Source organism: Macaca mulatta, chromosome 12 (assembly GCF_049350105.2).
Source record: "Macaca mulatta isolate MMU2019108-1 chromosome 12, T2T-MMU8v2.0, whole genome shotgun sequence".
Classification (NCBI taxonomy): Eukaryota; Metazoa; Chordata; class Mammalia; order Primates; family Cercopithecidae; genus Macaca; species Macaca mulatta.
Window position 1 is genome coordinate 45,597,688 of NC_133417.1, and position 24,986 is coordinate 45,622,673.

Genomic DNA, 24,986 nt, shown 5'->3' on the forward strand with positions numbered 1-24,986 from the left:
TGCAAATAGCTCTTCAGAGTGGTTGTACAAAACTGTCATTTTCATCAATTGTGGGTGAAAGTATGGTTTCTCCTCATCACAAAACTTTTAAAAACTTTTCTCAAATTTTGGGTGGATAGTCTCATTGTTTCATTATAAATTTTCTTGATAATTGGCGAGATTGACTATACTTTATTATATTTTCTTTTCTGTCCCCTAGCGTAACTTGTCCATATTTATCTTCATCTCTGTAACGGTACATTATATAAACTTCAGTTGTAATCCTTTGTTGCTTTTAAGGATTACAACTATACACCACTAGTATTTTGTTTTGTCTTTTAAATTTCTTCATAGCTTCTGCTGCAAAGAGTTTTTAACTTCAGTGAGATAAAATATACCAAACTTATACTTCCTGATTTGTTTCTGTGTATAATTTGTGAAATCTGTTCTTACCCTGTTTATAAAGATATTCTATATTCTTTGATATTAAAAAAGCTCATCATATTTACACCATTAAAATGCTTGAAATTTATTTTTGAATATAGCTTGAGTTGGAGATAACATTTTGTTCCATACTTTGCATATAAACGGTTCTAGCATAATTCATTACATTCAATTCATTATTTTTTATTTGTAATGCCAACTAGGCAATGTATAACCAATTTACATACGAGATATATATATATGGATGGATCTGCCTCTGAGCCCTCTGTTTTTTTCCATTTAATTTTTTTTATTGGTAATATTATATTGTGTTACTTTAGCTTTTTAATAATAAAGACATTTTTCAAGGAGAGACTACAAATGCATATTACTTCAAAATTGCCTTTGCCATTCTTGGCATTTTGCTCTTGTATGTGAATTCTACTAACAACATGTGCAGTTTCATTAAAAAAATCATTTTGGCTGTTTTTTGTTTGGTTTTAGAAACAGGGTCACACTCTGTCACCCAGGCAAGAATGCAGTGGTGCAATCATAGCTCACTACAGCCTCAAAACCCCGGACTCAAGAGATCCTCCCACCTCAGCCTTCCAAGTAGCTGGGACTACAGGTGTGTGCCACCACACTGAGACATTTCGGCATTTTGAATTACATTAAATTTACAGATAATTTGGGCTAATTTTCCATAGCTATAGAAATTGATTTTTTTGCATCATGAAAGTAACATTTTCCCCCTTTAAGATGATCTTTTATGTCCTTCGCAAACATTTTATAATTTTCTATGTTAATGTTTTGTGCATAGTTTGTTCTTATTACTACCTTAAGAGTAGCTTTTTAAAGATCACATTACTTTTCTTTGGTGGGGGGCGAGTGGGGGGAGTGCAGTAGCAGGGTCATTCTCTGTCACCAAGGCTGGAGTATGGCGGTGCAATCTTGGCTCACTGCAACCTCTGCTTCCCAGGTTCAACCGATTCTCATATCTCAGCCTGGAATTACAGGCATGTGCCAACATGCCCGGCTAATTTTTGTATTTTTAGTAAAGACAGGGTTTTGCCATGTTGGCCACGCTAGTCTCGAACTCCTGGCCTCAAGTGATCTGCCCACCTCGGCTCCCCAGAGTGCTGGGATTATAGGCATGAACCACCGCTCCAGGTCTAACCACATTTCTCAATTAGTCATTGAATGTAGGTACACCATTTGAATTTATATTAAGCAATGTTCACTTTTTAAAAACATCTCTATGCTATGTTTGGTTAAAACACAGCATCAGAATGCATCCTACAAAATAAGCATATTGTTTGGTAAAACGGAAACATATATACTTTGTTACAATGTAAAATGTGAAATTTGTTAACTTGGATTACAGGTATTTGAGGACACTCATTTAAGTTTGAAGCTGCTAAGTTTCTTAAGCCATTACTTTACATTTTTTTTTTTTTATTAGTGGGAACATATAGATATACTGTTACTGACTTTGTATTTCTAAAAGAAATGTTATTTCCCTCCATCTTTAATAATTCAGTTAGTTATAGAATTATATATTTCCTTAGTAGTCTGAAGATTTTACTCTTGTTGCTGATGAGAAGTCTGTTTAAATACCATTGTCTTCCCTCTGCAGACAGTGTCTACTACTTCTGGTAGCATCTTAAGATTTTCCTTTTTTCATGCTGTTCTGCAGTTTTTCTTCAATTACTGACTTAATTTTATTATTCTCAATGCTTACAGCAAATTTTCTATGTTGAGACATTTCTTTCTTCATTTCTAGTAAACGCTGTGTCATTATCACTTTGAGTATTACTTTTCTACCGTCTTTCTCTTCTTTGCCATTTGTCAACATCTATTAGCTAAAAGACTATTACATCTATTAGTTTATCCTCTAAGCCTCACAAGTGTTGTCATGTTTTTTTTATCTTACTGTCTCTAACATTAATTTCTTAATTTTTATTAATGAATTAATTTCTTATTAATGCTTATTAATGAAAATAGCATCTTATTTATGCATTCTCCCTTTCACTAGTCCAATATAATTTTTATTTTATCAATTGAGATTTCTTTTTTCATTTTAATTATAGTGATTTTTTTTATTTCCAAGATCTTTAATTGTTTTAATTTTAACAAATTATTTTCTGACATATGTATATTTGGCCTCCTGGATGTCCTTATTTCTTGTTCTTTTCATACTTTTTTTTTCCTTTGCCTCTTTGATGAACCCTAAGTAAATATTCTTCATATTCTTCTACCATTTTTATTTCCATTCATCTTCTGCTTGGTGGGATTTTTTTAAGCTGTCTTTCCATGTGTTGTGGAAATTGAATTTGAGTATTCTAAAGGGGTTATTTTTTTAAACTCTTTTTTAGTACTCATTTCTCTCTGCTGGGTGGTTTTAGAATGGACTTCATTCAACCTCTGCGCCTTAAAGTGCAGCCTTCTCTTTCATAATTCATTTGAGTTTTTGCTCCACAGAGCATATGAGAGCTTGCAGAGTCCATAACTTGCAATGGACTTGCATCAGAGCTGGACATAAGGCTGTTTCTGTGGCCTCTAAGCCTCCAGGGTTAGTCACTTCCAACAAGTCACTGGCCTAACAGTAGATGACACAGCTTTATTTCAGCCTTGCTTCCCTGTGGGGCAGCATTCCCCGCTCCTTAGTTTAAGTAAGTTTTTTTTTAGATCCCGTCTCTCTGTAGCATCTATGTAGCCTGGAATCTCAGAATTCTGTTTCAGTCATTGTCTCTGCTTTGTATTTCTGGTCTGTTTATCACTTAAAGAAAAGTCCATCTTGCTTTTTGGGATTAGCTATCTCTATCTAATTTTCATCTTAAATATATTTTACAAATCATTACTGTGGTTTTAAAGTCAGAAATGGCCTGAAAGTGTAGACTTTTAACAGTGTGTTGGCCAGGGATCTTGATTCTTCATAGGAAAAATGAACTATTGCATTTTCCTCTTTTTATACTGTGAACTTCCAAAGGCTAGAAGGAAGATATTTTCATCCTTATTCACTCACACCTAATAATCTATGGCACACTGTAAGCACTTAATATTGAATTGTATTTAATGTATTCAATAAATTGTATTTAATATATTTAATGAAATATTGAATTGTATTTAATGGCTCTTGTCATCTTTTAAACCTGAGGTCAAAATGTTCATTCTATGTGAATTGGGAAGTTAAAGAAGAAAGCCTTTATCCCATCCATTTCTTATATTCAGCTATATGAAGAATCAAAGTCTAAATCTGATTGTGAAATTTAGAACTCTCTGATATTTTTAATACTTAAAAATATGAATCTAGTTAAATATTTAAAACATGAATACTTAAAAACACAAATATAGTTTTGGGTAACAAGTTAAGAGATGTAACAAAGCGATATATAGTTCTTCAAATTCAATAAAGTGGAATACCAAGATGGAAACACATTTTACACCTTACTTATATTTATTTATACATGCCAATAACTGGGTGTTTTGAGGGTTTTAGTTTTGATTTGTTTTGTCTGTTTTCTTTTTTGGTCTGGCAAGTTAAACTATACATTTGCCTAAAAAGCTTTCAGAGAGGATTGCAATGGTTAAGCAAATGGCAACTTCTTAGTAGGAGGCGGGGTGGGGTAGGGAGGATATTCAGAAAGATTCATACAAACTATTAATGCCGACTAATTTTAAGTTTTAGTCAGACCTTAACGCACTACTTTATATCTATAATTATTATAATTATTTCTGACTGTCTAACTACCCTAATTCATATGCTAAAAATAATTTAAGACAAAGATCATTATCCTCAGTCAGGGGTTGTCAATCCCTGGACCACAGATAAGTACTAGTCCGTGGCCTGTGAGGAACCAGGAGGCATAGCAGGAGATGAACAGCAGGTGACTCAGCATTATCACCTGAACTCCACCTCCTGTCAGAGCAGCAATGGCATTAGGGTTTCATAGGAGTGCAAATCCTACTGTGAGGGATCTAGATTGTGTGCTCCTTTTGAGAATCTAATGCCTGATGATCTGGGGTGGAACAGTTTCATCCCAAAACCATCCCCTGCCTTCATCCATGAAAAAATATCTTCCATCAAACCAGTCCTTGTTGTTCAAAAGGTTGAAGATCGCTGTCCTAAATGATCCACAAATGTGTCACAAATACAGTAATATAATTTTGTATTAAAATCATGCTTATTTATATATTTTTTAAATACCCTTTCTCATAAAATTTTCTTAGAAAATGTATGGGGTGATTTTCCATTTTGTAGGTAAGGAAATAAACACTTAGAAGCACAGAGGAAACAAACAGCAAACTGTGATTTGAACCTCAGGCTCGACCAATGTTTCAAACTCCTGGCCGTCCTGTTTCACTTCCTTCCATATGTTTCAACACTTCCCTACAGTCGGTAAAGTGTCATGGATTCTACTGGTTTTGATTTGGATGAGAGGATTAGAATGATTTGTGTATATATTTTAATTAAAATGTTTTCAGTTTAATTTACTGAAACAGGATCTAAAATATGACAAAACTTCCTAGGGCATCTTTGCCTTCAGACATGGCCCTCACAAGCCTTACACTTCATCAAACCTGAACATAACACAGAGTGATCTCGTGAAACATAAATACTACTTTTAATACTCTATTACATGAAAAAAAATACATATATGCATTACAACACTCTCTTTTTTTTCATCATCTTATCTTGGATATTTGTACACCAACGTTCACTAGAGCATTATTCATAACAGCCAAAGTGTAGAAACAATCCAAGTGTCCTTAAACAAATGATTGGATAAAAAAATATGTGGTATGTACATACAGCAAAACATTATTCAGCCATAAAAAGAATGAAGTTCTAATACATGCTATAGCATGGATGCACCTTGAAAACACTACGCTAAGTGAAATAAGCCAGGCACAAAGGACGAATATATGATGATTCCACTTACATGAAATTTCTACAATTAGCGAAATTCATAGAGACAGAAAATATCCATTACCAAGGCCCAGGGAAAGGGGAAAATGGGGAGATATTGCCTTACACAAAGTTTCTACTAAGTGATGAAAGAGTTTCAGAAATATAGTGTTGATGGCTGCAAAATACTGGGAATGTAATAAAAGCCACTGAATTGTACACTTAAAAACAGGTAAAATCTCAAATGTTGTTTTATATATGTGGATATACATGTATATTTATCCCAATTTTAAAAATTGTAATGTAATATACCAAAAAAGATTGAGTGTGCACTTGGTGGTGCATTGTATGATGTGTAAACTATATCTAAATAAAACTGTTTCTTTTTAAAGCTGCTTATTTTGGCAGACCAAGACATTCAACATGTCATTCCCTACTTCATCTCACACTAATTAGTGCCATATTACCTGCATTTCAATTGCACCAAATGACTCCTTGTCTACGTCATGCTTTTCATGTCTTTGTACTAAATATTTTCTGAATGCTTAGTCCAGAAGAGTAATTTTCAGTCTTTTTGGTCTAAGGATCTTTACACTCTTAATCATGATTGAAGGCTCCAGAGTCTGTGTATGTAGGTCAACTCTATATCTATTTACTGTATTAGAAATTTAAACTTAAAATAAATTGTTTTAAATATTTACCAATTTTTTTTAAGTTAGAATAATGCATTAATTGTGTCCATCTAAATAGCACCTTCTAAGAAAAGTAACTATTTCTTAAAAAAAGATAAATAACAAAAGATCATTGTTTTACAATGTTACAAATACATTTGTCTTACTAAAATACAGCTGTATTCTTCTATCTGCCTCTTTATCCTCTCATTGTTTTGTTTTGGTTGAAGTATATGAAGAGAATCCAACCTCACACAGTTGTGTAATTGGAAAAGAGAAGAGTGTTTTAATAATAACCTTTACAGATAACTGGGTATTCTTTTATACTACACCTACACGTGACAAGTGGTGGTTACCTAAAGGTTAGTTGCAGTGTGGAATCTGAAAACATGGTGATGAACTTTTCATCCTCTATTACATGAAAATTCATTGGTCTATCTTGCACTTTGAATAAATCATTTATTCATGCATGATTTTATCATGTCATTTGAAAATATTGGTTCTCTAACTTATGCATATCTTCTAAATGTTGACACATTTCATTATGCAATACCCCAAAATCACATGCATTAATATTACCACCATCTCAACAGAAAAGCCTGTTAAGTATTGGGAAGCTGTCAAGGTTACTGTGGTGGTTACAAGACTTCTAATGTTTTACTTCAGAGTTTGGTTTTTACCATTTGCAACACATACAGTAGGTCATTTACCTTGAAGTGACACATTCACTGTATTCATTCTTTAGAAAATGTCCACCACACATTCAGGCTTGGACAGCTGTAGTTTAGTTATTCAAATCTAAATTGTTACTTAAAAAATGATTAAATAAACTAGCTTACCTTTAGTATAGAACTAGGTAGAGGCTTTTAAAAGCATAAGATGAAGACTCATGCAATAAAATAAAAACTTTGCAATATATAGTAAGCAAAAAAGCAGTTAGCTGAGTAATATATTTAGTATCATTCCACTTTTATAACTAAAAATTTCACACACATAACAATATTCTGGGGCATGTCACATGTCAGTTATGGGTAAGTAAACAGGATTAATGGTTTCAGAGATGAGGCAGGGATTTCATATTTAAATCCATATTATTTGAACACTCCACAACAAATTTATATATTACTTTGCAATTTAGAAAGCAAAGAAAAAAATGATTTCCATATAGTGAAATTGGAAGAGTGGGAAATATATGGAAATCACACAAAGACATCAAGAAAAAAGTTGTGTGAGGAATAAGAAGATGGTTTTCATTAAACTTGAATGACAAGAAAAAGGTTTCCCTAAATTACGTGGATAATCCACACTGAACATTATGCTTGAATAACTTTGTCCCATAAAAACATTAAACATATTAGATCATTTCTATAACATTTTCTCATCAAGTCTGCTATATACATACACACAAAATAATCTCCGATGTTTGCTTGAGAAACCATGATTAACTAAATATTACTGAAGAAATATTCTTAAAGATACAATTTGCCCATTGGAAAAAAAAAATCAATTAAAACAGTTTTATACTGAAAAACTATTTTTCATGAATTTTAGTGCAGTTATTTATAAGAAACAGTATGATAAAATATATTAAACCTTCCATGATTAGAAGCTAATAATCATAATTTGCTGTACATGCTAGCAGTTAATTGCTTCTTTGACATTTGGCGGTAGGGTTGGGGGGGGTTGAATGATAATAGCCACATTAATTTCTCAATATAAACTCTAGGAAAACGTAATTGCTACATGCAATTACCACTATTATGTCTCTAGTAACCTAAATGATATTGTTTCCATATAACTATTTAAAATTAAATTATTGTACTTACTTTCAACAATTACTTGTCTGTCTTCCCAGTTGTCTTTAATAAGCTGTATATTTCCAAAGTGTGCGTCACTGTAAAAGATTCGGTTGGTACCTTTTCTTCTTTGATTATAGTCAAAAGCCAAGGCTATGACATTCTTGAAATAATGTGGATTCTCATATGGCCTTATTGGGGAATTTAAATTGGTTTCATCAGAAAGATGTATACTTTTTAATATTGTTCTTCCTGAATATAGCAAATAGCCTTCATGCCTCAGGCAAGTAACTCCATCTTCTGCCAAATATCCATGGGCACAAGCACAAGTTCTCTGGGAATTTCCTCGATAAAGACAGAGTTGCTTACAGCCACCATTGTCCCTGGCACAAACATTGGTCCCTAAGGAAGAAAAATGATACACACATGCACGTGTTTATGTTTTTCTTTTTTTCAAACAAATTCTCCATAAAGAAATATTAAAACTTTGATGTTGAGTATTCTTTTTATTCTTAATTGTAAGTTGATTAATAAAAAATTTAAAAAGTACTGTTTTTTTAAAAAAAATCACAGCAGTTTAAATCTTGGGTTTCTTATTTGGAAAATCATATTCTGTTTCATTCACCATCCAAGTTAAGTATCAAATTTTTCCCTTAATGAGCCAGTTAAGTATATAAGTCTTTTTTGAAACTTGATCCTTAGATTATGGTGTTTCATACATTGTTCATTCAAAACATGAATTGATCTCACCAGAAATAATGCACTGCTTTAAACTCTATCTATGAGACATGGAAAGTATCAAATAAATCTATGGCTACAATGTGCCCAACCTCCTAAATATGTTGAGCATAAGTTCTTACTCCAATTTTAAGGGAAGATATAATATGCACTTAAAATTTATTCACCAGTATGATTCTTCTCTGTGAATTCATTATTATCTCCAACATTATTATAACTTCCTTTGATATAAACAAGTTAGTTACAATTTATTTTAATGGAGGTAAACACATTTTAAATACCCAAATCATTGTCCTATAAGTTTAAAATACATTATTTTAAGGAAGTAATGACTTTGGAAATATTTTACACTAACAGCATGACCTTTGGGGATCATAACCACTTATATATAATATGATTCATATTATGTATAAAAGTTTCAACTGCCTTTTACTCTCTAATATCCTACTTATGCTTTTACTTTTTATCCAATCAATACGTGTATCAAGTTTTTCTATATTCTTTAGCCAAAACCTATAATCAAGACATGCCAGGTATGTAACATGTCCATGTACCTGTGCTGTCCTGGGCAAATATGCTTTTGTATGAAATATGACATATTTACTGTATTAGGCTACTATATGATATTCATAGGAAATTAGATGTAAATATAAGGTTTTGAGGTTTTAGACTCATATAAGAATTTCTAAGTTTGACAAATGTTTTTTAAAAATTGGAGAGAAATCACATAAAATATATGTATTATGTATTCTTTCAAGAGTGCTGACCTTTCTCTCTTACTCGGTTAAATATTTTAACCTCCTTCAGGTTGACTCCAAGACCAGTTCTCATGGTTATCGTTTCTGTGGCATCATTCTTGTGGCCCCTTCTGACGGACCCGTTTGCATGTGCTCTGCCAAAAAGTTGAACATACATGATCAACAATCTTCAACTAATTAAAGTCAAGCCAGTTACTTAAGCTGAAGATAACAGATGGGCCAACAGAAGGAAAAGAAACCAACTTTAGTCTGTGACATTGAAATGTTTGAGCTTGGAATAGCAATAGTGCCTGCCTTTTCTGTGGAAATTACATGGCTTTGTGAGATCCTTTGTGTGACCTTGCTAAGAAATGGCAAATCCTACAAGGGTAAAGCAACTGGCACTGAAATAACATTTTGAGACTCAAATACTTATAAAAAAATAAATTACCTGTCAGACCAGTAGATGTAAGCCCCAAAGACTGCAACTGAAAACATATCCACATTGCTTCCTGACAGCACCACCTCGCGATGCCCTCCAGTCTCAAGGTCGATTCTCTCTATCTTGTCTGTGCGAGCATCACACCAGTACAATTTATTTTCCTAAATATCGATTGAGAAGTAATGTTTTTGATTGTTTTATTAAGAAAATAAAGGAACACTGAAAGTGAGTTAATGAAAGTTGTCAGCTAATGCACTTTAAATACTGAAAAGAAATCCAACAGACCTCATAGTCAATGGAGATGCCATTTGGCCATGCTATTCCCATGCTTACAAGGACAACCTTCTCTGAGCCATCCAAACGAGCCTTTCCAATACAGGGCATTTGTCCCCATTCAGTCCAGAATAAGAGGCTGAAATTAAATTGTAAATTTGTAGTATTTATGTACATTTATCTGTAGTATGCAGAGCTATATAAAAAGACATTACTAATAATAACAGCAGTAACATTCACACTAGAACAAAAATAATACATTTCAGAAATTAATATACAGTGTGTTTGTTTCCAATAAAATAATTTTATCATCAAAAAAGAGTTAACCAGTCATAGAAATCATAGGATGCACTCAACATCCTACAAAAATACCTTTTGTGCCTGCTCTTTCCAGTCTCAAATGCTCTTCTCCAACCTGTTTGCCTAATTACTTCCTACTTTCATGTCTCAACTATTTCTTTCCAGAAGTCTTCTGTGTCTTCCCTGTACCATGTGCTCTGCTTCACAGCACAGATTAGAATGGCAAATTTCTACTTGTATTTCCTTACATTATCATTTATTATAAATATTTTTTGCCCCGAGTAGACTGTAAACTCAACAAGGCCAGTGATCACTCCTCTATTTTTATTCACTGTTACTCCTTCAGCACCAGGTAATTAGAAATTTTGTGGTAAATACATATTTAATTTATGAATATAGACATGAATGCATCACAACTTTCTATTTTGTCCACTTAGACTGCTAAATGTAACTATTCTAGTTTGAATTTTATGTTATCTTGCGAAGTCATCTTAAAATACAGTTTTATGCAAAAGCAGAAATTCTTATTTTAGTAATCTTCTAAAACAAAATGTAATGGGGGAGGATGTGGAAGAAAATATCATGCAGAAAGAACACATGCCAGAGTATGCCAAAATAAAACAACATGCCATAAAATAAAATGTAGAAAAGCAGAATGTGTATAATCCATGTATTTCACTCATTCATTCAAAAAATTCAATATTCATAGGACTCTACAGAAATCCAGGCTTTTAGATAAATGTAATTCCTTCTTAATTCTTAATTTGAAGTTACATCTAGTGAAGTTTTTATCCAACTATCAGACATCAGCAGTGAATAAAGTTTTAAAAATATGGCAAGTATTGATTCAAAAGCTGGGTGTATATTTCCTAATTATAAAAAATTATTAATAGGTATATTGCACCTATTTTTTAATAGGTGCATTTTTTATTTTTATTTTTTATTTTTAATAGGTATATTGCACCTAGACAGTGAACATAGTACCTAATGGGTAGTTTCCTGCCCCCCTCAAGTAGTCCACAGTATCTCTTGTACCCATGTTTATGTTCATGTGTGCTCAATGCTTAGCTCCCACTTATAAGTGAGAACACGTGGTGCTTGCTTTTCTGTTCCTGTATCAATTCATTTAGGTTTATGGCCTCCAGCTCCAGCCACGTTGCTGCAAAAGGGCTGTTTTCATTCTTTTTATTGCTTCATAGTATTCCATGGTATATATGTATATTTTCTTTTACCCATCTACCTTTGATGGGCACCTAGGTTGATTCCACATTTTTGCAATTGCAAAAAGCAGGGGGATGGACATATGAGTGCATGCGTCTTTTTGGTATAATGATGCATTTTCCTTTGGGTATATACTCAGTAATGGGATTATTTGAATGGTAGCTCAGTTTTAAGTTCCTTGTAAAATCTCCAAACTGCTTTCCACAGTGTCTGAACTAATTTACATCCTCACCAACAATGTATAAGCATTCCCTTTTTCCTGCAGCCTCATCAGCATATTTGAATAATATATGTGAATAGTCACATAAGAATCAGTGAGACTGCAAACAGAAAAATTAAAGACTTATATTTTGTTTATACTCACTGGAGTTATTTAAGTACAAATTGATACTTAACTAAATAAAAATATATGTATTATTGATCTATATTGTTTAATTTGTTTTAATAGCTGATATTTTTCTTGAAAATGCTGTGTAAAATAAACATGTTAGAGTTTTACAGACAAACAAAAATGAGGTACGGCTACAATCTCAATTATATTAATCCTGAAGAAAATTTCAATCATATTTACAAGCTTTATACATCAGAAAGGAAAAACTTTGTAGCATAAAATCCAACTAATATTTTATTGGTAAGATATTATCGAAGAAGTAGTAGATTTAAAAATCTATACTTTTATTAACGTCAAGATTTTTAAGACTTTAAGGTATGCTCTCATTGGATGAAAAATATTATTCCATATAAAATAACTAACTGGCAGATGAAATGCATTGCTGCACTTAACTTTTTAAGGAAAAATATGCATTAAAATGGCAGGTAATGGTATACTGTGAAGGAGGCACTGTGAGACCAGGACAGACATATGCTAACTCATCTAATCTGATTCTTATCATCTATTTTTAACATACTCCAAAGTTCACATAAATAAATAAATGTGTATATTAAACATTTTACTTAATATTAATCTACTTGCAAATGCACTAATAAAAATATTATTTTGAGTGAACAGACCAAATAAACTATAGGTTGGTGCACAAATAAATGTGTTTATTGCTATTAAAAGTAATGGCAAAAAGCACAATTACTTGTGTACCAACCAATCTACTTAGCCCTAATTCTCAGAGCTGTAGTAATTATGATTAGGAAGTAAATGATCCACAGTCCACATGGCCAATAAGAGGGCAAGCCAAGAACCACACTCAGGCTTTACTAATCCAGGCCTAAATTGTCTTCCCTAGGATACGTTGTCTCACTAAATAGAAAGATAACACAGAAATATATAATGATATTATATCAAATGGTATTTTTCTTTAGCTATAAGATGTGTAACAAGAAATCTCCATATTTAAAACCACAAAACAGGCCTGACACAGTGGCTCATGCCTATAATACTAACACTTTCGGAGGCCGAGGCAGGCGAATCACTTGAGGTCAGGAATTTGAGACTAGCCTGGCCAACATGGTGAAACCCCTTCTCTACTAAAAATACAAAAGTTAGCCTAGCATGGTGGCACGTGCCTGTAGTCCCAGTTACCTGGGAGGCTGAGGCAGGAGAATCATTGGAACCCAGAAGGCAGAGTCTGCCGTGAGCCAAGATCACACCATTGCACTCCAGCATGGGTAACAGAGTGAGACTCGAAGGAAGGAAGGAAGAAAGGAAGGAAGGAAGGAAGGAAGGAAGGAAGGAAGGAAGGAAGGAAGGAAGGAAGGGAGGGAGGGAGGGAGGGAGGGAGGGAGGAAGGGGGGAGGGAGGGAGGGAGGGAGGGAGGGAGGGAAGGAAGGAAGGAAGGAAGGAAGGAAGGAAGGAAGGAAGGAAGGAAGGAAGGAAGGAAGGACACACACACAAAACAAATAATGAAAAAAGTCTTAGCATTGAGAAATAAGTCTCTCTCTGTTTTTTTCCAAGTAATCCCCGTCTTTTAAATTTGTGAAACTTTTATGCAAGAGGCTGAGATAAATGTAAAAAAAATGTATAAAATTATTCTATGTAAAACTATTTTTTAATCCAGAATTTACACATTTTTTTTTCTGTGGAAAACAGTAGTGATTAGATATACTATCATTATATGTGAAGCCAAATCTTACTGTGTAGGAATCACTTTTAGAGTTAAATAATTTATCAACTGAATAAAAGTAAAAGATTTTAAACCTATCAAAATTAAGCAAATATTTTATGTCAAGGAAATAATAATTTATTTGCTCCTTAAACTGAAATTGAAAGTAAAGAAATGAATAGAATTTGCACCTTGAGAATCTTTGGGGATTATAAACCAAATGTAGAGAAAGAACCCTCTCTGAGCTCGTAAAACTGCATGAAGACACCTGTCATTTAAGGTAACAATTTACATAGATGCACCTGAGATATCATTAATGAACACAGATTCTTGGTATCTAAATGTGGTCTTCAGCAATAGGAAGAAATGAAAATATTTGTACCTGGTTTTTGAGACCCTACTGATATTAGTATTGAGTGACAAAGTTACCATTGATTTTGAACTTATTTGAGTTCAGATTGTGCAGTTGTGAAATACGTGTTGACTACATGATACAGCGAAGAAAAATTGATTTTAGAGTATCAACTGTGTACATGGAGCCCTACTAAAAATACTTTCTCAAATCTAGAAAATATTAAACTTGTCCAAATCAAATGCTATATTGTATAATTGAATTTTATGTAAATAATCAAGTAGTATTTGTTAAACAAAACTGAAAAGTTATTTATTTAAATAAGTTTGCACTTACAAATTTAAAAACATATAATTTTAAAAGGGACATTTAAATGTGGCTTTCAGAATTATAGAAATTTTATCAGTAACTGTCTTAATACAAATATCTGTACTGTCTTAATCAGACTCTAACAGTTTTGGGCAGGAAAACAGTGCAATGAACACATATCACAAGTGAATTTCCAACTAATCATTGACATTTGGATAAATAGGTAAAAATATCACATTTGGTAGCACTGGAGTGCCCAAAGACCTAGCAAATCCTTAATAGACCTTGAAAGTTAATTGTATGTATTTTCTGACAACTGTACAGACTGACATCAGAATTAGTTTAGATTCAGGTATACACTTTTCAGAAAAAAAAAAAAAAATTTCCTGTCACAAGCAGTTATATTCAAGCTGAAAAAATACACATTCAAATTATTATAAATGCCCATGAATAAATTTCAGAAAGCTAACATTGGTGACAAAGCTCTGATTTTTGTGTAAGAAGGGTAATAGGGTGAGAGAAAGAAAATAGTAAATAAGTCTATTTTTTTAAGAGAAACATTATTAAATTTTATCCTTATACTCTACATATATGAGCAGTTGTGAAAAGCAAGAGTAGTTGGAATTAATCATTTTATCTGGATTTAAAATTATCTTCTTTGACTGCTAAACTGTTTCCCTGGAGCTCAAATTTGAGTTGCAATTTTTACAACAAATGTGCCGTTTCTTCCTACTTTTCTGCCTTCCCTAAGTGAGTATGATTTAGATCCTTTGTCACATATGATAAAGAAAATCTGAAATAACCAAAAAATGTTCATGTTGGCACAAAAATGAAGATCAGGTAATTCTCTTATGTCGGCAGTTGGCCTTGGTCAAGAAGAGAATCGAGAATGTCATTGTGTCCTCTCCTAGCGTGGGGGTCAACAGTGGGTTATCCTATCTGCAAAAAGTAAGAGAAACAAAAAAGAAAGCAAAATAAAAACCCTACAGACAAACAATAGTAGCTAGCCTTTACATGAGCATAAGCTTTTAATTTCACAAAAGTTGCTTGTAATTTCCAACTTCTTAGCAGATGCACTAGAATCACTCAAAATTCATACAAACCGAATACTTTATAAGTCAACATGTTCATGGCTACATCTTCAGATCATAAGTAAAATAAGATAATATTATAAAAGTTTGAACATATTTTATGAGTAAATGGACATTTTTTATCCCCTGAGGAATAAAATGAAATGTAGAGCTTTCTCTTTTTCTCTGAGGCCTTATTCACATTTTCTGTTTCTTCATTTATGTGCAGTTTTGTTTGAGAAAGTATTACAGGCCTATCCCAAATCATTTTTCAAGTCTTAACTATGTTGCTATTGATTAAAGAATCCTGTAATATAAAAAGCACTCAACCACAGGGAGCAGAATGCTGTGCTAAAAGGATGAAAATATAAAAGCAGTCTATCCTTGGACACTACTGCACTTTGCAAATTGTTTGTTATTGTTGGTTTTGTGGTTGATTATCAAACTTATTCTTGCATTATACTCATGCACTCATCAACAAATATTTAATTAGGTATCTATTATGTGCTGGAGCTGATGATACAAAATAAATTGGATTTAGATACCCTCATGAAGTTAACTGTTTAATGGCACAGGTAAATGGGTAAATAAGTATCTGAGAAACATGCTGATTAGAAATATGTAACATTTGCTAGTCTCTTTAAGTCGTAAATGTAGGGGCTTGAACAATGATAATGTTGAAGTGTTGTGGTGAGAAAAGTTGTCTTTCCTGTAAACAACTTCCGAAATAATTTTTTTTTTTCTTTTAGGCCAAAATAAAGATAATAGGCCATTTGAGTTGTTCTTTCTGTTTAACCTTCAAAATTATTTAACTTATTTGTTAATTTGCCTCTTTCTTGGTCTGCTATTCCTAAGTTTACCTTTGAACCTTTCTTGATTCACTACATTGTGATTTTGAGTAATTATATAGGACAATTATTATGTGTATGAATAGCACACACTGGAGAAGTGGAAATTATTCACAAACAAAAAATATTTATATATATATATATATACACACACATATATAATATTTCATAGCACATTAAACTTATACCATGTTATAGTTAAGTGTTCATTTTATATATGTATTTACACCCTGCTTCATTGCTCACCTTCTCACTTAAATACCTAACATATACATGTACATATAATATTAGCTTGTTCACATTTATAATTTTCTTGAAGAGTTCATGTTTATGCACTTTTGTATATTCAATATATATTTGATATTTTCCTATAACTATGAATTTACCAAATATTTAACATTTAGCTGCCCAGAGCTTATACTTCTAGAGCTCATGAGCTGACTTAGAATTATCAAAATATTATACAGAAGTTTTTAATTTGTTTCATGACTTGCAACCTATCTTACCCAGCATCATTCCTATGGTAAATCAAATTTATTCCATTTCCTTTACATATGTGTTCCCTTGCTTTAAGATGCAAAATATACTCTAAGAGATGGTATCAAACTACACTACACTGTTGTTATCTTAACAGGTGTTAAGCTGTCAACCAAGACCTTTTATATATTGTTGAGCATACTAAAAAATTACATACATAATCAAAGACCATTTGAAAATATGTACTTATAGAACAGCGAGATCCCATGTCAATCTGAATCTTTGCTATGGAAAGAAAAACTTTTCAGCACGTTATTTACAGTCACAGAAATATAGAGCTAAATTAAGAGAGGCACCATACATCCTGGTGCTTAAAAGGAAATAAAACAAAATTACAGTATGTGTGTTTCAGTTAGAGATTACATACCATGGGAAGTTAACCAAAATTTTTAACATCATAATGGGGCTTCCTATACATCTTTTTGTTGTTAGTATTAAATGACTTCTTAGCATGGAGAAAATTATTATATTTCAATTTTCACAAAGCAAGTAATACCAGAGGAGGAAGAGGAAGTGGAAGAGGAGAGGGGTAAGGGGGAGGGTAAAGGGAGGGGGGAGGAGGAAGAAGAAGAAGAACAAGAAGAGGAGGAGGAGGAGGAGGAGTCAATGATAGATGAAAGAAACTGATTTTTTAAGCTAAACTAAACTCATACATGATTCCTATTTTGCATTTGGCTACATTTTAAAAGAGTTCAAGTCTCTATTGTTCAAAAACAGGATTTGTGCCCACTTTTCATGGCATGTTTTTATTTTGAATTCAGCTAATTCACTCCATTGTGGTTGGCATTTTCCCTTGGCAATACCATCTGCCATGTTTTAGCTTCAAACAGAATATTAAAATACTGTACTTTATTCCTATGATATAAATGTTGACACTTAAATGTCTATGTAATATTACCTGGAAATCAATGTTTGAATAATTTTACAAGACTTCATTTTTAAGTCTTTTATTTTCTCTCTAAATTCAAGTCAATAAACATATGGAAAAAGTATAGGGAGACATATATCTCTAATATTTCCAAGCAGTAATAAATACTTCCTGGAAATAAGTTTAACATTTAAATAAGTATATCTACTATTAACTATGAATATGGAAAAAATGTATCCATGTGACATAATTAGTATTTTAAAAATGCTTTTAAGAAGAAGTAAAAGTATATGAGAAAATAATATTTAAATAGTGCTACATATGTCAAAGATTTCTTGTTTTGTGGACCCACATGTAATTCTCGTTTTGAGGTCTCAAAATTAAGAAATCAAGAATATTTACTGAGATCCTCCTGCTGAGTCAGTGCTGAGCTGGTAGTTGCAATGGAGAGAAATAAAAAAAAAATCTAACAATCATCTGGAGCAAAGAAATGAGAAGACTTGTTGACAGATGGAAATAGGTGATGAAAAAATACTGGAAAATCTAAAGTTTCAACCTCTTTTGTGATAACATGAAAAGAGATACCATTTTTAAGAAAGGAAGGCAGCAGATGAGAGGTAGGGGGACATTTTAAGTTTCAGTGACAGATACTCAAATAAATAACTGTAAAGGATATCAGAAATATAAATAAAGGGGTGAAGATATTTTATTACTATTTTGCATGTATTTATTATATTTTTATATTTCACTATATAAGCATGATTTACATTTTAAAAACGTGGGATTAGATGGGTTTAAAAGAGAAATATAGTAATAGAGAGAATGGCACACAAAGCCTTAAGTGAGAATAAAGAGAATAAAATATAATGCTCACAGGAGCTATGTAGAGTGGCCTCAGAGAAAACCAGAAAATGCAGGGTCAGAGAAGGCTAAAGAAAAATAGGGGTCCTTGGATAGACTATCAATGTAGAAAACTGTCCTGGAGAAGGCAAATGGTATAAAACCTGCAATAATAATAATAATAATAATAATAATAATAATAATAATAATATCTGGATTTGGCTGCAAATAAATTTAGAAATTCTTGTATAACAACAGAAGCTGAAATCCATTTTAGGAGTTAAATGATGAGACAATGGATATAGATCATGATTCTGAGAAGTTGAGAAGAAAACATGTGGAAAGTAATAATATTAATAATGTGTTATCTAATGAGAGTGACCTGAGCCTATCTGAAAGCAAAAGGGAAAGGCTTCCTTGAAAGGAACAAGTTAAGGATGATAAAATAGAAGAGAATGATTTTTGCATGAAATGTCTGAGGAGATATTTGTATCCAGAATAGAAGTAGAGAAGTCATTTTAAGGAAGAAAGAAACCTTTCTCTGAGGTTATACTCACTTAAACATTTACAGCATGAATTCACATATTCTGTTTTCCTTGACTGCATTATCATCTATCACAATTACACACCATTTATTTATTGCTTTACCACCGGCTGGCAGCTTTTTCATCTTCTCCTTCCACTGCTGACATTCTATGGAACTTAATGACGTGCGAATACCCAAGATCATAGTACCTCATCTCTATTGCTCCAGGGACCTCCCTAGCATCACCTTCGCTTAATGTAGAGAGCTGTGTGGGTCACTCATACCAGCTGGACCTTATCTCTCCACTCCTACCCTGGTCTACTCTTGACTTCCCACTATTTCACCACGAGCTTGTAGGCCTCACCACCTGATTGGTAACTCAAAGTTAACCCATTACAACTGCCAACTTTGATCTATAACCTTTTGTTCCTTTTGGTACGTATTTTCTTTTTATTTTCTTTACTACCTGTACATTGCCGAGCATTATTATTCAATGTCATATAAAATTCCTGGTTAGATTCTAGAAATCATCCCGGCTAGTCTCACGTTGCTTGAAAATTCTTTGATTCATTATTGTGGGAAATACTGACTACAATAGCTTCGGAAAAACTTAACCTATTCACTTAAAGCTGATAACCTTAGAAATATAGACTAGCAGTTGTGACTTTCTTCAATTTCATCAATTTAACCTCTAAAATACATTTGATCTCCACATTCTATCTCTTCTTTCACTCCATCTCCGAAGGGGAAAAGAACTAGCACCCACCTCATTTAATCCTCCCAATTAACTAAAATGATACAGGCATTTGAGACCAAGAAGTTTAGAAATACCTCAGAAGCAAAGGTAAAAATAATAAATGTCTAAGTGGGGACTCCAAACTGTAGTGGACACCATCAGTGCTCCATATAAACAATCTCAGATGCTGTTTACCATTTCTGAGCTTTCAAATGACCTTTGTCCCTAACAGCTCACACAGACAACTTTCTTTAGAGGATTATCTTTGGGCCACTTGAATCTCTTCTCCCACAAGTGCTGACAGTCAGAAATGTTGAGAGCATCTGTTTTCCCAGAGTGGCCCTTATCCACTGGCTGACTACTTGGGAGTCCGAATACCAAGTTCCATCACTGTGAGGTAAAGTTTAGACTCTAGAGTCCCTCTAGGAATCAGTCTGAGGCCAAGATTATGTTCAAAATTAAATATTTGCTTGATCTCTTCCTTCCCCTTTTCGACTGACGATGCTTCTTTCAGGTCCTGAGTTGACTTCCCATTCTAGAATTTCTTTCTGGGATACCCAATGTAAGATACAAATCTTGCCTCCCTGCTTTCTGTCTTGATTCCTCCTGCTCTGCCCTATTGTTTCTTCCTTGTCAAGGCTCCTCCTACGCTCCCTGGAATTTGTCTCCCCTTTACAATCATTTCCATCCTCTTTCTTCCAACTAGTTTATTTCCCCTTTGCCTATGAATATGTGCAATATCCCCATATTAAGAAAAACCTTATACCCTAAAATCCCCTCAACTTATCTTTTATTTCTTCTCTTTCCCTTCATCACCCAGTTTCCATCAGTTTATTCTGTATTTGCTAGCTCCACTTTCTAATCATTCTTTTGCCTACTCTTTATATTTGGCTTCTATCCTTACTCATCTTCTGAAGCTCATAAAGATATGCAATACCATCCTCATCACCAGTTACGTGTTCTGTTCTCTGCTTTTTCTCTCTCCTGACCTCTTTATTGCTGGCACACTGTTCCTTAAACTCTCTTCCCTTGACTTTTACAGTTCAGTAATTTCCAAAGACTCAAAATGGCTGTTTTTGTTTGTTTGGTTGTTGTTGTTGTTGTTCTTTTTCTCTCTCTCCTAATCATTTTATCCCCTATCTGTAAGCATTCTTGATTTTTGTTACTAAACTTCTTTTTTGGGCACTCTTTCTTGGGTAATCTCATACACTATCACAGTTTATTACAGAGCCTGAACTCTGTTGGAATAAGTAAGAAATGACTTTATATTTATCCAACTACTGATTCCATGTATGCTCTACTGAGTATTTCCTCTCCAAACTTTGCTGTCTCAGAAAGATCCCATAACTTCCCGGCCAATTACCATTAAGTGAACAGTATCATGCAGTTAAGATTAATTTTAGAGCACATTCTCTTCCCTCTCTCCAAATTTGATCTGACTCCCTTTGGCATTGGGATTTGCAGTGAAAAAGGTATAGAATATTTTTTTCATTTACTGCTATTTTCTCTTTATTTTAGCCTCCCTCTTACATATTTGTCTCTAGCTCTCTTTATTACTTGGCTTGAGGGCAGGGAAAGAATCCTTTTGTCTAATCCACAGGGATGATAAATTACCTTTTTTTTTTTATATATACTTTAAGTTCTAGGGTACATGTGCATAACGTGCAGGTTTGTTACATATGTATACTTGTGCCATGTTGCTGTACTGCACCCATCAACTCGTCAGCACCCAACAACTCGTCATTTACATCAGGTATAACTCCCAATGCAATCCCTCCCCCCTCCCCCCTCCCCATGATAGGCCCCGGTGTGTGATGTCCCCCTTCCCGAGTCCAAGTGATCTCATTGTTCAGTTCCCACCTATGAGTGAGAACATGCGGTGTTTGGTTTTCTGTTCTTGTGATAGTTTGCTAAGAATGATGGTTTCCAGCTGCATCCATGTCCCTACAAAGGACACAAACTCATCCTTTTTTATGGCTGCAGAGCATTCCATCTTCTGCAGCCTCTGCGGCTGACACCCAGGCAAACAGGGTCTGGAGTAATAAATTACCATTCTTAAGGATGCTTTACATTTAAGAATGTTACAACTTCAATAAACTCTCATCACACCTCTGATCTTAGCTTCTATGTTTTGTTTGAGACCAAGGGAAGGCTGAGGTGAGAGGGTCCAGGACTGGTTTGGAGTTCACTTGGTAAACTGGAGAAGGCATGACCCCGACATTTTTAAAAAATATATAGGGAGTCCTACCAACAATTATATGGACCCAAGTTTTCTTCCAGCCACATCACCTGCTCTTCCCTATGTGTAACTCATGTACCTATACTCTTGCTGATGGTTTTTGCTTTGCCACTACCAAATATTTAATTATTCTATTTCTTCTTCATGCAATATATACTTACCCCATCTCAGAAACCTCCTTTTCCTTCTAACCTCCTCCATAAAACTTCTACTAGTCACTATTATTGCTGCTACCACCCTCATTTTTACTACCTGCTCTAATTATATGCTATCATTTTTTGCATTAAACCCAAGATAATTTTATAGTGGTCTTATGAAACTTATTACTTCAACATGACATTTGGATATGAGCTTTAAATTTGAGTTTGATCAATTTTTTATTGTGCCTGAAAATAATTCTTTACAAAGTGACGCTATTCCTTTAACTGAAATGTGTACTTGTTTAAATTTTCAGTTTAAACAGAAAACTCACTGTGAATAGAGGCAGCATCTTATTCATGCCAGCATACTTCACAGTGTCTACAAGTGTCTTTCATATGTACTAGTATGTTGTCAAGATGTATTGAATTGAAGGCTGAGGATGACATGGATGGATGCTGACATGTCCTGGCACACAGTGCCTAGCACTCAATAAATGTTCATTGAATAAATTAATAAAAACTAGAGTATATGAAGATTCTTTTGCCTAATGCTCTCAATCAAGCTAAAGACAAGTAGGTATAGTCATATGCTAAGATGGATGTGGAGAGATAAGAAGTACTTAAGAAAAAGAAGCTCTGGAATATCAACTTAAGGGTCTATAATAGGTTTGAATAAAAAATGAAAGGAAATTCACAGATTGACATGTAGCAGCAAGAGGCTTGTTGAATTGAGCTGTATGAATCTATAATAGGGCAGACACAAAGGGTTCTATACAATATAAATCGACTTATTGCAACTATGAAGCAAAGAAATTCTTTATTAGAAACAAACTAAACATCCATTTCCAGTATATCTATGGGATTGCACAGCTTTCAAACTATGTTCCTTCTTGCCTTAGAATAATGATTCACAGTCAAGCAATTGGTCAAATTTTATCTTTTAAGGCTATAATAATTTATTACAGCCAGGCACAGTGGCTCATGCCTGTAATACCAACACTGTGATTGCACCACTGCACTCCAGCCTAGGCAACAGAATGCCAGTCTGTCTCAAAAACAGACAAACAAAAACACATATAGCTACCAGGTAAATGAATAAATATTAGTACACATAATGTATAAAATAAAAATACTAGGTGCTATGGGTCCATACAACAATCTAAACTATTTTCAAAGCCAAGTAAGGTCAAATAAAATTTAACAACTTAAAAATAGAAGAAGAGCATTGCAGGTAAAAGGGAGAGGTTGGCAAGGGCTGGAAGTGGAATAGAATAAGAAATATTTTACAAATTAAGAGAAGACAAACAGAGACTGAGAAAGGAAAAAGACAGTAACAGGAGTTTCAGACTAAAAATTATTAGAGTCTGATTAAGAAGGATCATAACAGGGGCTTTGGACTTTACACATAAAGCAATAAAAATTCTTGAAAGACTTTAAATAAGCAGATGTATATTTAAAAAAAAATCACTCTAGGCTTTGGTGAGTTTAGGAGACAGACTAAGATGTTATTTAGTATATAAGATAATATCAAATTTAATTAGGGTAAAGATAAAGATAGAGAGTAGCGGATTGGTAATAGACTTATTTAGAAGAAAAACCAAGCCTAACTTCGTGGCAGATTAAATTTATTTCAGTTTTATATATGTATAGTTTTATATATGTACATTTCATCCAAATGAAAATGTCAAAACAGATAGTTATACTTATTTAGAACTCAAAACACAAAAAAAAGAAAAAAGGAGAAGAAAAAAATGTTTGAGATGAACATGTTTGACAACCACAGACATATGAATAAACATGGAAATTTTAGAAATATTGGAGAGCAAGGAGGCCTAGCAAATGGCTATTTTACTCATTCAATACATAACTGAACACCTAATTATGTAAACAATTCTAGGGAAGAGCTTTAAATTGGGAATCTAGAATCATGTTGGTGCCTTTATTTGGATTTACACACACATAAAAGAAATCTACAATAAATGTGACTTCATCAAATATGCACTAAATTATATGAACAAAGTGAATATAAACATTTTTTTCTGCTTAGGTAAGATATTCTTGATTTTGTCTCAGACATTACAGCTAAAAGTAATTAATTTTTTTTTTCAACAAAACTTAGGAAACTCACTTAAAACTTGGAAGATATATGTAAATCTTAAAATTACCCTTTCTCTGGGTGCACAGCTATAGATCTTGGTTGATCCAGGCCTTGGGAAATAATTACATAACGGAAAGAACCATTGAGTCTTGCAACTTCAATTAAGTTGAAACCATGATCTGTCCAATATATGTTACCTAGGAGAAATAATAGAGGTGTTTATAATACAGTTTTGAGGAAAAAAAAATGTACTTGTTATGACTAAAATTAAATTTCTGAGCATTCACATAACTACCAAGAAACTGTTTACTTCCTACATTCTTTTTAAAAGTGTTTCCTAAGCAGAAAGCTGTAAATAAACTAATATGCAAATACTTTCAATCCTAATCTCACACATCTCTGGTTTAAACCATATAATGATATATTTACATGGTAAAAAGAAGTTGAAACTTCTCCTACCTAAAGAAAAGACTTATTTTAACTTTCTACTGACTTCAGGCAAAAGAGAACTTCTAACACTTTTGTTTACCTGCCTTATGGAGCTCTCAGGAGATTTGGGCAAAGTTAACACTACATAATCTACTTCTACATAAAAACCCTTATCCAAAGGCTCAAAAGCATTAGAAGGAGCGAAGCCAAAAGCAAAAGAAACTATTTACCCCTGTGGCTGGAAGTACAAAAAAAAAAAAAAAAAAAAAAACACTGTTATGAGTTAGAAAAGATTTTTTATGAAGCATTTTGAGCCCCTAACAAAATAGGTGTGAAACAAAAAGATAAAAAGCCATGGATTATACCAGCAATCCAGTCAATAGCTATCCCTTCCACTCTTCCCAAGCCATTGGTAATGATATCTTCTTTCCAAGTCTGATCTCTTTTAGCT

The 24,986-nt window shown here is 33.3% G+C and overlaps 1 protein-coding gene across 1 annotated transcript; it reads right to left on the bottom strand.

Annotated features, from left to right (window-relative positions):
• Positions 1–4,149: 4,149 nt before the first annotated feature.
• Positions 4,150–24,297, bottom strand: LOC144333267 (low-density lipoprotein receptor-related protein 1B-like). Its single transcript, XM_077956516.1, has 6 exons — positions 24,174–24,297; positions 9,981–10,107; positions 9,705–9,856; positions 9,284–9,408; positions 7,809–8,180; positions 4,150–4,166 (listed from the first exon to the last, which is right to left on the bottom strand). The coding sequence occupies exons 2-6, from the start codon at positions 10,077–10,079 to the stop codon at positions 4,150–4,152; spliced, it is 765 nt and encodes a 254-aa protein (XP_077812642.1). The 5' UTR covers positions 10,080–10,107; positions 24,174–24,297.
• Positions 24,298–24,986: the final 689 nt, after the last annotated feature.

Coding starts and splice junctions, on each gene's coding strand:
- LOC144333267 (XM_077956516.1), bottom strand. CDS start 10,079: ATGCCCTGTATTGGAAAGGCTCGTTTGGATGGCTCAGAGAAGGTTGTC. Junction 9,409..9,704: donor TACATCTACTGGTCTGACAG/GTAATTTATTTT, acceptor ACTTTTTGGCAG/AGCACATGCAAACGGGTCCG. Junction 8,181..9,283: donor TAACCGAGTAAGAGAGAAAG/GTCAGCACTCTT, acceptor TTTCTTCCTTAG/GGACCAATGTTTGTGCCAGG.